Below are 15,120 nucleotides of genomic sequence, written 5' to 3' on the forward strand. Positions count from 1 at the left end.
CCTGCTCACAGCTCCATTTATCAAGGAAAGTGGTATTCCTGAAAGCCATCACATCAGCGCAACGGGTTTGGGAAATAGGGGTCCTTATGGCATTCCCCCCCTTTCACAGTATTTTTTAAGGACACGGTCATGCTGTGACCTCATCCAAAATTTTTACCTAAAGTTTCTTCCAAGTTCCATATTAACCAATCCATTCACCTGCCAGTTTTCCACCCTGAATCTCACCTAGATAATCAAGAAGCATTGTTGCACACCCTTGATGTTAGGCCTTCTGTCTGGTTAGGACTAAACCCTTCAGAAAGACCCTCAAATTGTTTGTCTCACTTGCAGATAGATCAAAACAGTCTGCAGTTTGTAGTCAAAGACTTTCTAAGTAGCTATCTGGCTGCAGTAATTCTTGCTACAAATCTTGTAATCATAGAATCATAATATCAGGGTTGGAAGGGACCTCAGGAGGTCATCTAGTCCAACCCCCTGCTCAAAGCAGGACCAATTCCCAACTAAATCATCCCAGCCAGGGCTTTGTCAAGCCTGACCTTAAAAACCTCTAAGGAACACTTTGAACATAGGTACTCACTCAAGGTCCATTTCCATCTCTGCAGCATTCCTCAAAAACGTGCCCATTATTGAAATATGTAATGCTGCTACTTGGGTGTCTATACATATATTTGCCGAACACTACACAGTAACTTACAACTCTGCTTCTAATACTGTTTGGCTCAGCTGTACTTTCTTCTGTGCTAAATTTGACTCTGAAGCCCCCCGCCCAATGCTGCCTTAGAGGGAACTACTTGGTAGTCACCTAGAGTGGAGCACCCATAGGGACACTATTGGAAGAAGAAAAAATGATTATTCTCAGTGTGCAGTAACTGAGGTTCTTCAAGATTTGTATCCCTACAAGTGCTCCAGTACCAGCCCTCCTTCCCCTCTACTTTGGAGTTCTCTGCTGTGGAGCTTGGTGGTAGAGAAGGAACTGAGGGCAGTTCACCCACCCAGTGCTATATAACAATGGCACAGGGCACGGGGCTGAGTAGCACACATGCGCCGGCCAAACAGACACTGCTATGAGAAATCTCTGATCAAAGGCACAGGGGGCGCTAGCGCACCTCCAGTGGACCACCATAGGGGGACACGCCTCGAAGAACCACAGTTACTATACAGGTTGAGTAACCATTTCTAAAGTATCCTTAACTTGAGCTGAAGAGAAAAACTTTTTTGTTTGTAGAATAACACTATTAAAAACAAATAATTTTATGTATAACTTTTTGAGAAAGTGTCTGGTAATAGTAGCCGTGTTAGTCTGTATCAGCAAAAACAACGACAATCAGTGTCTAAAATTACATTCTAAAGTATTTTTTTCTGTGCTACCAGGTTTGAAATCAAAATTTCCACTCCTCTGCAAATATATTTGACTCTGTATCCTTAAAGTTTCTAAACTTGGGAAAAACAGAATTAACTGAAAACATTTTTTAAAATAAAATTGGAGGAGCTGAGGTGGCAGTTTTGTAAACACTTGTAAAAAAAAAAAAATAACAAAACTCTGGTTGGTGTCCTCATCAAGGACACCATGTTTACACTGAAAAATTGAAATCTTGAAGAACTGTGCTAAAACTTGCAACGTTCACATCCTTGGCTTACTTGAGGCATCTGTAGGGGTAAAAGTATGTAATTTTATTTTGTTACATTATGTTTATCATTTTGATTTCCCCTCCTTCAGATTCCCAACATTTGAGATTCTCAAACAGGGATTCTTTATCTGACTTCATCTAGTATCCATGGGGCTTATAACTTATACATTATCTGTTCATGGAGAAAAGTTAGTTGGAGCAGACTTGGAAAAGATTAAAAGAATTCAAATTTTTTCAGAGACCTGAAAACCTATGCAATTTCAGAGCTTGAAACATTAGGGTTTTTTTACAAACTGAAATTATATTTCTTGTAGTTTTCCCAGCTAAACTTTACCTTGGTAAAGGCTTTTAAAACTAATTATTTTCCAATTACAATGATGCAGAAGCTTTTTGACTTCTCAATTAATATATATGGGATGGATTGATTTAAGTCAATGTAATTTAAATCACCCAGTTTAATCATAATTCGAACCAGTAAGCTGAAAATCTTTATTTAAATAATCTATACTAATTGTGTTCTGCATTTGTACTTTTTAGTTATTTTCCTAAAGAAAAGTTGATTTTTATTAGTTGTTAGCTATTAAAACTTGTGAGGTAACTCCCTTCTCTTCATGTGTCAGTATAACAATGCCTGCATCTGTAATTTTCACTCCATGCATCTGAAGAAGCGGGTTTTTTACCCATGAAAGCTTATGCCCAAATAAATCTGTTAGTCTTTAAGGTGCCACTGGACTCCTTGTTGTTTTTGTGGATACAGACTAACACGGCTACCCCCGATATTAAAACATGTTGATTTTCAGTTAACCATAGCCTTTACACTAAGGCCTTGTCTACACTGCCACTTTACAGCGGTGAAACTTTCTCGCTCAGGGGTGTGAAAAAACACCACCCTGAGCGATGCAAGTTTCAGCGCTGTAAAGTGGCAGTGTAGACAGTGCACTAGCACTGGGAGCTACTCCCCTCGTGGAGGTGGGTTTTTTACAGTGCTGGGAGCAGCGCGACTACAGAGCCACGTTAAAGCACTGCCATGGCTTCCGGGAGCTTCTGGTCCCCGACCCTGCTCCCTGGCTGGAGCACTGGAGCGGAGCTCAAGGACTGGCTTAAAACAGCTGGCGGGCCGGCAGTTCGCCCACCCCGGCTTAGCCGTGACTTCCACTGTTCTGTGGTTTTACTTTCTTCAAAAAGTGGCAGCAAACATGTACTGCTTAATATTATTTTTATGTTTATTTTAAATGATTTTTAAAAGTTTGGAGTTGTCAATTTCAAATTTAATTTTAAACACGTTTATTTTTAAAATATAAACTCAATTTTTTTTATTTGTTTGTCCACCCTGCTATCGAAGTTAATGTTGAAATTGAATTGGATCAGAATTTATTAATTAAATTTGGAATTTGGATAAATTTGGTTTTAGTATCTGAAGTTCATATTATATAAAAACAACCAGTTAGGCCTAAAGTATTTGAGCCTAATATTTTAATATAATATTACTGTTTTTCTTGCTGAAATAATTGTTTTAAATCAAAAACGTCTAAAAATCTAAAATTTAAATCATTACAGCTTTTGATATTTACCTCCATTAGGTGCCTGCATTATTGCATACTGGAGGTATGGCTCGTGGCTGGGTGCCATCCGTTGCCCAATCTGCAGACAAACGGTAACACTTTGTATCATCAAAGATCCAATAGTTCTGATTCCAAATTTAGGCCTGGAAACACGCACTCTCATGCTTACCTCTAAAAATAAGTAAGGGATGGCAGAGAGGGAAAGTATGAAGGGTAAGACTCTATAAAGGGAAGGGGAGGGATATAGGCAGGCAAGTGAGGGACAGAAGAACCGGTGGTGGGGAGTGTGGAGGGAGAATGTGAGTGGGACAAGAGTCTTAGTGGGGAAGTGAGAGGGAGACCAGGAGGAAGAGAAAGAGAGAGACAGAATAGCTATAAGGGGAACGGAGGAGAGACAGACAGGATAGCAGTAAGGTGGGGGGAAGTGAAAGTCTTCTGTCAGCTAGACACACATCCACACCCCCATACCACCCCCCAAGAGATTGGAAAGAGTTAGCAGAGTGTCTTTCTGAGCAACCAGCAGGGAGGTCTGCATTTCTGCATGTGCTTTAAGCTTGAATTTTGAACCTGAAATGATCACTTATATTTTTGGTGGCAAGTGCTTCATTCAAAAGCTCAAAAACAAGAAAGCAAATTTAAAAACAACACAAAAATCTAATCCTTTTTTTTTTTAAATCTCACGATTTTTGGATGGTCTGACTCATGATTTTAAATGGTTAGGGTTATATTGCAGACTTAATGTTAGGCATATAAAGTGTTTAAAAGTTCAGGGCCTTTCATTATTATAGACATGATGCTGTGGTATATTTTAACATCCTGAGTTTGAGATGGCTGCACTACTCACGAGCTACGAGTGAGTTATATGGGTCATCCCAAACCAGTGCCAGTAAAATCTTTACAGCATTTCACTATGTATTCTGTTTAGGGTGCATACTTTTCACAAAAATTGTCAGAAATGTTTTAGAGAAGTTTTAAAGTATTATTTTGAGTATTTGTTGTATTCCTTCACCTGTAAAGCCAAAATGCCTCCATTACCATGAGTCCAATTACTTACCTTATTAGTGTTTCAGTGCTTCCCAAATACTCAGGTATTTATCCTCACCCCGTGTTTGAAAAGTGGTGAGATCTTCACTTCACATGTGGGGAGCTAAAGCACAGACAGGCTTGCTGAAGGTCACGTAGGAGGTCTGTGGCAGGGCGGGAATTGAATCCCCAAGTTTCCTGAGTACGAGGCCAGGACTGGAAGATTTTAACAGATTGGTTTTAAAAAACCTCTAACAGTGCCCTAAAAATGATTTCCCATTTGACTGTTTTAAGATACAGTATCCTGAGCCCTTTCAGGGCTAGTAGCAAGTATTACGTTACATCAGAAAACCTGGGAATCTCCTTATCATAGAGCAGCCCCACCTAGAGTGCCCGCTCCCCATGCAAGCCCTGGCATGTGTGCCCTGCCTCAGTTTCCTCTCTCAGGTAACCAAATAACTTCACTTCTCAGGCTCTTCTCTCTCAATAACACCCCTCCTTGGGATTGATTTATTATTAAACCATGTGCAAAATAAAATCCATTCATTATTCCCAGTGCAAATAATCATTACGATCACCCGACATCTCATCTCATGATGCCCAATGTACAACACCATGGCACCTTCAGCCATATCCGGACACTGTCCTGTTTTGTCTCTGGACAGCCACTCCAGCCCTTCCAGCTGGAGTGCAACCCTGCCCTTCCCAGTGGGAACCCTCACAGCCTGACTGCTGAGAGATGGTCTTTACCAGGAGAGCATCCCTCACTCCTGCTGGCCATCTCACACTTCCTGTGGGTCCAGCTCTCCGCCCCTGGAGATGAAAGTAGATAAGCTCCTCTGGTGCTTCCCTGCCATCAGCCCTCTCTGGCCCTTGGCTATGGCTTTCTGGCTTAGAGGCAACTCCTTCTGCTGTTCCCTGGCCTTCAGGCCCCTCTAGACCTGGCTCTGACTTGGGGTCACCAGCCAGCTAACCCCTCTTGCTGCTCTTCAGCCTTCTCCCAGAACCATAATCAGTCTCCTGGCTGTGGCCCTTCATCTCAGGAAGGTCAGCCGGCCAGTCTTCCCGGGTCTCCACCCTTTTCAGCCTCCGGGCACTGGCTAACCCCTCCACTTGGCTCCCTGATAATTCCTCCCTTGTTCCAGGAGGGCTGCAGAGAACTCTCTCACCAGATCTCTTTCTTCCCCAGGCATCCTCTTTTATAGCTCAAAGGGCCAGTATTATCTTGTACACTCCTCTTTCCAATGGACTAAAGCACCCATATCTAGCCATGGAAAGTGACGAGCTATTTCATCTTAAGCAGGGGTCTGAAACTCACGGCCTGCGGGCCATTTGTGGCCCGCAAACCTCCCCAATGTGGCCCCCGGGGCTACAGCAATTTTGGGGCTGGGTCTCTCCCGTGGCCCCACCTGCCACCTCCGGGCGCTCCCCCCCACCCCAGGTGATTTAAAATGGCCTGGGGCCCCGGCAGTGCAGCAGAGCAGCACACGGAGGCCCCCCCGTCCCGTCCAGCCTTGGAGCCCCAGGTAAGAACTCCCTCCCAGAGCCTGCACCCCCACCCCTTCCCCACATACCCCCTCCAACTCCCAAACTCCCTCCCAGAGCCTGCACCCCAATCCCCTACCCCATAAGAACATAAGAATGGCCATACTGGGTCAGACCAAAGGTCCATTCAGACCAGTATCCTGTCTTACCGACAGTGGCCAATGCCAGGTGCCCCAGAGGGACTCAACCACATCAGCCACACCATCAAGGGCTCATTCACCTGCACGTCTACTAATGTGATATATGCCATCATGTGCAAGCAATGCCCCTCTGCTGTGTACATTGGCCAAACCGGACAGTCCCTACAAAAAAGCATAAATGGACACAGATCGGACATCAGGAATGGTAACGTACAAAAGCCAGTAGGAGAGCACTTCAGTCTTCCTGGACATTCTATAACAGATTTAAAAGTAGCTATACTTGAACAAAAAAACCTTCAGAAACAGACTTCAAAGAGAAACAGCAGAACTAAAATTCATTTGCAAATTTAACACCATTAATTTGGGCTTGAATAGGGACTGGGAGTGGCTGGCTCATTACAAAAGCAGCTTTGCCTCTCCTGGAATTGACACCTCCTCATCTATTATTGGGAGTGGACCACATCCACCCTGATCGAATTGGCCCTGTCAACACTGGTTCTCCACTTGTGAGGTAACTCCCTTCGCTTCATGTGTCATTATATAATGCCTGCATCTGTAATTTTCACTCTATGCATCTGAAGAAGTGGGCTTTTTACCCACGAAAGCTTATGCCCAAATAAAACTGTTAGTCTTTAAGGTGCCACCGGACTCCCTGTTGTTTTCCTATCCTGTTTGCTTTTTTGACTGCCACTGCAAAATGAGTGGATGTCTTCAGAGAACTATCCATGATGACGCCAAGATCTTTTTCCTGATTAGTTGTAGCTAAATTAGCTCCCATTATATTGTATATATTGTTGGGGTTATTTTTTCCAATGTATATTACTTTACATTTATCCACATTAAATTTCATTTGCCATTTTGTTGCCCAATCACTTAGTTTTGTGAGATCTTTTTGAAGTTCTTCAGTCTGCTTTGGTCTTAACTATCTTGAGCAGTTTAGTATCATCTGCAAACTTTGCCACCTCACTGTTTACCCCTTTCTCCAGATCATTTATGAATAAGTTGAATAGGATTGGTCCTAGGACTGACCCTTGGTGAACACCACTAGTTACCCCCTCCATTCTGAAAATTTACCATTTATTCCTACCCTTTGTTCCCTGTCTTTTAACTAGTTCTCAAACCAGACCTCCTCCCCCACCCAAACTCCCTCCCAGAGCCTTAGGCAGGTGGGGGGTGGAGTTTTGGGAGGGTGGAGTTTTGGGGGCTGGGTTCTGGGTGGCATGAGTGATATTATTGGCCCGCTGGGAGGATTTGAGGACTGGCACTAGCGCTAAGGTAAATTGAGTTTGAGACCCCTGATCTTAAGCCTGTCATTGATCTGCGACTGTGTGTTGCTCAGCCTATGCAGTGGAAGGGGGATTTCATATTTGGGGGGAGGGGGAGCAAACTTTGGCAAGTTGCTGTTTAAAAAGGGGGGGGGGTAGGTGTTTGCAACTGCTCGATGGATTAGTGGCAGAGTATAAGGTAAGGTTTCAAAGATGAAAAATTGCAAAGCAATGTGATACACTTTATCATAAGGTTCTGCAGTTTATCACATGAATATCATCACCACATGTGTGTAAAATTACAATAGTTTTCTGTATATAGATAAAATGTACACATGCGTATGTATGTCATATTGTGTAGTTTTAGATATTTGTAGCAGAATTAATTCCCTAAACTATATTTTTCTTTAGGAGGAGAATCCTCCATTCATTACTTTTGCAAAAGCCAAGACTATCCCTTTTTCTTGTCCTGCCCACTTTTTCTCCAATTTAATCACCTTATCCTCAAAACTTCCCATTGTTGCCACCAGCTTTCCAGTCAAGGGGAACCTTAATGGGGTAGGGCCTGGAGACTCACTCTGAGCGTCGCCATGATCATGAAGCAGGTTGCAGTGGACTCCTCCTAGGCTGGTGCACTTTGGAGGAACAGTGTTGGTGAAGGGCCCTCAGCCACTGTGCTATACAATGAGCTCAAACTTCGCTGCTTTTATGCTTCAATGCAAGATCACCAGTAATGATGACAGAAGCATTTGTCTGATTTTGGGATAAAAATTTCAAAACCCCCAAGCATCTAAGTGCCTAAATCACCTCTGAAAATGGGACTTGAGTTTTGAGTCACTTGAGTCACTTATGCAATTTTGAAAACTTTACCCTTGATCTACTTCAAAGACTGGATTCTTGTACTTTGTCCTTAGTAAATATTCTTGAAAATAGCTTTGTATATATCCTTTTTATAGTATCTTAAAATGTTAATTCTTTAAGACTTGGGAGCTGTATCTAAGTAAATACAGTGCAAGTATTAAACACTCGTTGTTTTTAGGTTAATATTTAGAAACAAGGCCACATATATCTAAAGTTGTACCAAGTTTGGTCTACAGTAATGAATTGTACTTAAAGAATGAGGTTTAGCACTGAATTACTATTGTTTCATTTATGAATTTGCAATTTCATATTCGTAAGAACTGTCAGGCATGAAGTGACTTCTTGCTGTTGTGCACAGGTAACATTGTTTTTACCACTCTTTGGTGAAGATCAGCAGGATGCAGCACAAGTGCTTCAAGATGTTAATGATTACAACCGGAGATTCTCAGGACAGCCCAGATCTGTAAGTAAGATTGGGGCGGGGGGAGGGGGGGAATCAATAAACTAGCGAAAGACTAACACTGTTTTATAACGTGTGATTTTTCTTGTAGATGTTTATTTTCTGTTCATAATTGATGAGAACTACACAGGTTTTGTTTAGTAAATACAAGTCCCTGCAGCTTAAGCATAAAAACATTTATTTTTAACTACTCCTTTAACCTTTCATTTCTGTTGTAATGACATGGTACTGATTAAAGCCCTGATTCAGAAGAGCATCCTTTATTCAGGAAGGGTGGTTAAACGTGTACTTAAATGCTTTCCTGATTCAGGGCCTAAATTATTCATAATTAACAAGTAAAGAAATATGTGGCTTGTAAAGAAAAATATTTCCCTTTTTGCTCCCAGAACTGATCAGGAGAATTTAGCTTTGCTTTTGTCGGTGTTGATATAGCTCCCTTTCTTTTGTAAATGTATTTTGAGTTCTATGCTCCCTTGATTTCCTAATGAGTTATGTGTGCCTTCTCTATTTTGTTCTCTAAACTTTTCTCTCTGAGAGTGTTATTTCTATAACTGAATGTCATAATTAGAGTTGTAAGAACTTTAGAATGTACACCTTGCAAGCTACTGTTGTCACATTTGCTAGGCACAGTTCGTAAACGCAGATCCTGATCCTACAAATGAGATGTGTCCAGGCAGATTCCAATTATTTCAGTGGGGTCCTTCCTGCACATATCTCATTTTTTTCTTACTAGGGACCCTACCCCAAAGAGTTTACAATCTAAATAGATGACCCTGACAATATGAGAGAAAGGAAGTATTATCCCCATTTTACAGGTACAGAGATTGAAAGCCTGGTCCAAAGGCCATTGAAATTAAGAGACTCCCATTAACTTCAGTGGGCTTTGGATTAGACCCTCAGCGACTTGCCCAAGGTCACACAGGAAGTCCGTGGCGGACCCAGGAATTGAACCTAGACATCCTGCCTGTGGATGTTGAACGCAGTCCATTGCCTTAATCACAAGACTACCCTTACTCTCTAAAGTATTTTTTTAAGCTCAGTCCATGTCTCCTTTTAGTCTTCTATTCTGTGGCTCTGTCTGTTTTGGGAAAGGAGCCATTATTGAAACAGTGCTAAAATTAAAAAATGGCTCCCACAGAACCATGGCTAATTAGTGTGGATGAAGCCACAGAATAAAAAATAAGGAGGAGCCATGGCTGGGTTTATTTTGTTTTCTAATCTTAAAGCTTGAACAGTCTCTTGAAAAGCCACATTTAGCCACAGCTTGTATTTTGCATTATTCTTTTTCAGAGGAAATGTAATCTGTTGCAACTTGATTATGGTGTCTCATAAGAATTCCCAGTTTTCTTCCATATTCTTAGATTTTCCATACTTTCTTCCATTGCATCCTACTCACTCGATTAACATTTTGCTTTCCTGAAATCTGTTTTTGTTGATTTACCTTTTCTTAAATATATACCGCTGCATTCTGTGAACCTTCTCTTTGTTATAATGAGTTCAAGTCCCTTTCTTTATTGTACTGAACTAATATAACTTGTGACCATTGATTCCAAACTTCTCTACTATAGTTATATCCTCAGTCAGTTACTACATATCTGTAAGAAATGGATCCAGAATAGTTTCTCCACTGCTTGCTACTTGGTGAATCATAAGTTGTCTTCTGTGTCAATTAAGAACCACTTTGATGCTAGTTTTGCTGTGTTTCTTACCCAATAGGTGTCTTGGCAGTTAAAATCTTTCATGAATTCGTTATACTGTGGTTTCAAGTACCAGGTCTATAAACTTTGTCTTGTGACCTAATGGATTCCAAAACTGGTGAATGTGATAGTATCAATGTTGTGCTTTTAAAAAAAAAAAAAAAATCCCATTTAGGAAGTATTTATGTTGGCATTTTGTATGATGTTGCAAAAGATTAATTATTTCTGTTTTGTTTGTTCGTAGATTATGGAAAGAATTATGGATTTACCCACTTTACTGCGGCATGCTTTCAGGGAGATGTTTACTGTAGGGGGCCTTTTCTGGATGTTCCGTATCAGAATATTCCTCTGCCTGCTAGGAGCTCTGCTCTATCTGGCTTCACCTCTGGATTTTCTTCCTGAAGCCCTCTTCGGAATTCTGGGATTTTTAGATGATTTCTTTGTCATCTTTTTGCTGCTGATATACATCTCTATCATGTACCGAGAAGTGATAACGCAGAGACTGAATAGATAATGAGTGGAAACAATCATGACACAGATGTTTGTGTGGAAAGCTGAACAAAGGGACCCATGACACAGTATGACGTAGTAAAGCACCTGTATAAACTTTCAGTTTTTGCAATTAAATAGCTTGTAGTCAATTATTTTATGCAAATGTGAGGGGTTAAAATGTGGTGATGCTTAACTGGAATCTTTAATTTGTGTGTTACATCCGCTTAAATATTGAAGAGGTTAGATTTATGATGTAATAAATTACCTACATCTGCTTACACCCAATAAGCAATTGTATGTAATGCAAGATAATGCTAGTTATAAAACACCTCTTCGTGTGTAGTTAGTGAAAGGGAAGTTCTATTTAAGTGATGTCAGGACTTCAAACAAAAAAGAATTCAGATTAGCTTGACTCATTAAGACACTTCAATATTTAGTTTATCAAATTGCTTAATTCTCACTGTGGTGGGTCAAAGTATTTTTAAATAACAATCGTTTTTCATATCCGTCTATGCAAGAAGAAACCCAAAGACAGCATTACAGTTGACATAGTGAATTTGACTGCTGGACACAATTCATATTGCACAAATAGAGGAAAAAACACTTCAGTATTGCTTTAACTGCACTATGTATAATGATATGTATTTCCAATGATTTTACTTTTCAGTTTTGGGGAAAAAAGGCTTTCTATTAGGGTCAAGATGAAGAAACCAGGAATAGTCAACACTTTGGTGACCAGCACTGAGTAATATTTTTAGATGAAACCAGTAACTATTTTTAACACCAGATATCACAAGCTACAAGGTGAATGATTTGAAAATATTTTCATTTTATGAAATCAGTGCTGCTAGAAAACACAAAATCCTCAAGTCATTCTGTGGGAATTCAGTACTTTCTAGCTGGAGGAAAGAAATATTTTTGAAGCAAAATAGCAAACATTCTAACTTTCTGAATACTTGAAAATAAAATTAATAGAATAAGCGATCCTTCGTATGTTTACATAATGTGGGTTGGGACATATTTTGAAATGGCCTCCATTAATATAGACTCCATTTTCTGATCATGCAAATATATGTGCATACAGTTTTGAGTGCTTATACATGTGTAGGAAGATGATGGGATTTTTTCATTGAATGCTTTTGGTTAATGGGTTTTGCAGAGTCTGTCAGTTTTGTGGTGTTGTATCAGTGCTTAAAGTGCACATCACTGGTTTTGCCTTTATAAATATAAGATGGGGTGGTTGTTGTTGTTTTCTTAAATTTGCCCTTGAATATCCAAAGTCGTTATGATTTAACTGGATTGTTGAACCTTTCTTCGGACGTATCTTTTATTTGAGATGGATGAAAAGAGAAAATGGAGGTGATAAAAACAAAAATTAAAAAAGAAAAAGACATGGTAGTAAGTGTATGCTACTGGCTTTGGCTGCCTTTAGTGTTTTTTAGCACCTCATCTTTTCCCTTCATTTTGTCATCACTAATATACGATGACAACTTGCTGGCTACCTCAGTTAAATGTCAACATGCCGATACTACAGTATGTGAATCTTGCTTGATATTCAAGGAACTTAAATCCTGCCTGTTATATGCACATTTAAGATGACAAAGCAAGGTATTATGGAGAGTCAGGTGCACAGATCTGCACATTGCTGCTGTTGGCAAAGCTCTCCAAGAGGTCCCACCTGCTCCTTTTAGCTGGTGGCAATATTGAAAAGATGATTGTAGGACTGATAGTTATCCTCGTACATTTTTTGGGGCTTGGCCATCATGAGTCCTGTGGTCACAAATAACTTCCTCTTTATTTCCCAAGAGAACTGTACAGATTAGTCATTCTGGTAAGGGGAGTCCTTTCCTAACCTTGATATCCCATTTCTTTGTTTCTCCCACAGATGTCTTCACATTTTTGCCCGTGCCACTCTTAACAGCTGGAATGCCCTCCCTCCTCTGATCCACAAGACACTCCCTGAATCTCCTCATTCAAAGCCCTCCTTAGACCCACTTCTGCCATGATGCCTATGCAAAATTAGCCAACTAAGGAGTCTGTTCATAAACACTCTCTTTAGTATGTGAGCTCGTGCATAAGCTGTCACTGAGTAAGTGCATAATCTTACTGATGTTACTCTGTTTCCTCCCCTGCCCCTTCCTTTCTGTCTTGCCAGGCCGTGGCTAATTTTAAGCTCTCTGGGGCCAAGGATCCTGTCATCTTTCTGAGTGGGAGGCACTCAGCTCACCTTTGGGTGCCAATAGAAATAATATAGGCTTCGGTTCAGCAAAGCACTTAAGGATGTGTGTGTAAGTGCTTGGCTGAATTGGGGCTGCCTATCCTACCTGTAAAAACTAGGCCAGTTGATATGCTAAACCCATCATGTGTTTGTAGTATGGACATTTTAAGTATGTAGTTTGACTGACAGTTTTCAGCGCTCTGTATGGTTAAGGAGGCGAGTGCTGTGCTCAGCTCGGTTATACAGAAGCAGAGGATGCGGCCAGTATGCTGAATTTGCTCATTTACTTTGCATCCATGCATTCCTGCATAGATATCTTCCTTGTCAAGGAGAAAATTCTTCACCAAACCACTGATTATCAGTATTTATGGAAAGAATGATTGGATCACGCTGCCCTTATTTCAGATGATTCTGTTGTTGTGTGGCAATGTGTGTATATAGAAGCATATGTATTTTTCATGCACTCAACGCTGTGGTATCTGAGCACCTGTATGGATGCTTCTGTAATTCTTCACAGTAAATGTAAATTGCACTTACAAAGCAATGCTCAACAATCCTCCTCCTTTGACTAGATGCAGACCTGTGTTCCACTTAGGTGTGTGCATGCCCAGTGCACAGGACCCAGAGACTTTTGCCTAGCAGTCCCGGTAGAGGGGTGTCTCCTCCTCTAGCGATATAAGGTGGTGTCAATCTGAGCCCCCTCAGTTCCTTCTCACTGCCAGTTGCTGGAGTCTTTGCTCCACTCCCTCTGTCTCCCTGTCCCTTTGGGTGTTGGCTGGTCCACTTTTACAATGCTTGGGACTCAATTACCTCTGACAGCTGAGTCCTAGATACTATCAGATCGGGCTACACAATCCAGTTCCTCTCCATGCCCCGTTCCCACCTCTCTTTCCCGTCCCTCCTCAGGGACCCGTCTCACAAGACACTGCTCACCAAGCTGGTCAGCTCTCTGTTGAAGTTGGGAGTGGTGGAGAAAGTTCCACAAGAACACTGAGGCGACAGCTTTGACTCCCGGTACTTCCTGATTCCTAAATCCCAGGGCAGGATTAGACCCTTTCTTGACCTTTGTGGCCTCAACAAATTCATCAAGTACATGAGATTCCGCATTGTCACTCTATCGGCAATCCTCCCCACGCTGTCTCAGAATGACTGGTTTGCTGCTCTGGACCTTCAGGGCGCTTACTTTCAGGTGGTGATTCTGCTGGGCCACAGGAAGTTTCTGCATTTTGTGGTAGGAGAACACCACTTTCAGTATATGGTTCTCCCATTCGGCCTCTCTTGTGTCCACTGATCTTCACCAAATGCATGGCGATGGTCTTGGCATATTTTAGGAAGAAGGGAATCCACATCTTCCTGTACCTCAACTGGTTGCTGAAGGGTGTCTCTGGAGAGGAGGTTCTCTACCACATGGACACAGTGTTGCGTTTGCTCGACCATCTGGGACTCATTTTAAATACTGCAAAGTCAACCTTGTCTCCCACTCTGAAAATCAAATCCATTGGGGCCCTGTTAGATTCCATGAGGTCGAGGGCGTTCCCGACAACCGATGGCTTCGAGGCAGCTCAACAGATGTTCCTCAGTCTGCAATCTCAGCCCTCCATGACAGTCTGCGTGTGTCTGAGCCTGTTGAGCCACATGTCCGCTTGCATGCAGGTGGTCCACTTCGCCAGGTTGCGCTTCCTCCCTCTTCTAATGTGGTTCAGAACAGCGTACCACCTTGAATTCTCTGGACAGGTTGGTTCACCTTTCTTCACCAGTCCTAGATGCCTTGTGCTAATGGGAGTCCCCACACAGTGTGTGCCAAGGAATCCCCTTCGCTCAGCCCTCTCGGACCAAGTCAGTGGTTACTGACACTTCCCTTCTGGGTTGGAGGGCACATCTGGACTTGTTGAGGGTGCAGAGCCTGTGGTTGGAACAGGAAGCCTCACTCTATATCAATGAGTTGGAACTTCAGGCCATCCACAGTGCATGTCATGCCTTCCAAGACTGCATCCAGACACTCAGTGTTTCACGTACTCACCGGCAATACCACCACAGTGTACTCTGTGAACAAGCAAGGAGCAGCACATTCTAGGTTACTCTTCCTGGAGGTGATCAACCTATGGCAATTTTGCATCAAAGACGACATCACCCCCATAGCAGTCCATTTACTGGGTATGCAAAATCGTCTCACGGACCATCTCAGCAGAGTTTTCTCCCAGAGCCACAAGTGGTCCCTGAAGGGGAGTG

At 41.9% G+C, this 15,120-nt stretch overlaps 1 protein-coding gene across 2 annotated transcripts in view; it reads left to right on the plus strand.

The window, feature by feature from the left end:
* Nucleotides 1–10,952, plus strand: part of LOC113404988 (E3 ubiquitin-protein ligase RNF170-like) — a 38,854-nt gene extending 27,902 nt beyond the window's left edge. For both annotated transcript variants that reach the window (XM_024210925.3, XM_026663365.2), the window contains 3 exons: nt 3,209–3,282; nt 8,383–8,487; nt 10,426–10,952. In XM_024210925.3, coding sequence (XP_024066693.1) covers nt 3,209–3,282; nt 8,383–8,487; nt 10,426–10,695 — 449 coding nt within the window. In that variant the 3' untranslated portion in view covers nt 10,696–10,952. The remainder of the gene's footprint in view (nt 1–3,208; nt 3,283–8,382; nt 8,488–10,425) is intronic.
* The last annotated feature ends 4,168 nt before the right edge of the window (nt 10,953–15,120 follow it).

Source organism: Terrapene carolina, unplaced genomic scaffold (genome assembly GCF_002925995.2).
Source record: "Terrapene carolina triunguis isolate 2854851 unplaced genomic scaffold, T_m_triunguis-2.0 Scaffold33392, whole genome shotgun sequence".
In the NCBI taxonomy this organism is placed as follows: domain Eukaryota; kingdom Metazoa; phylum Chordata; order Testudines; family Emydidae; genus Terrapene; species Terrapene triunguis.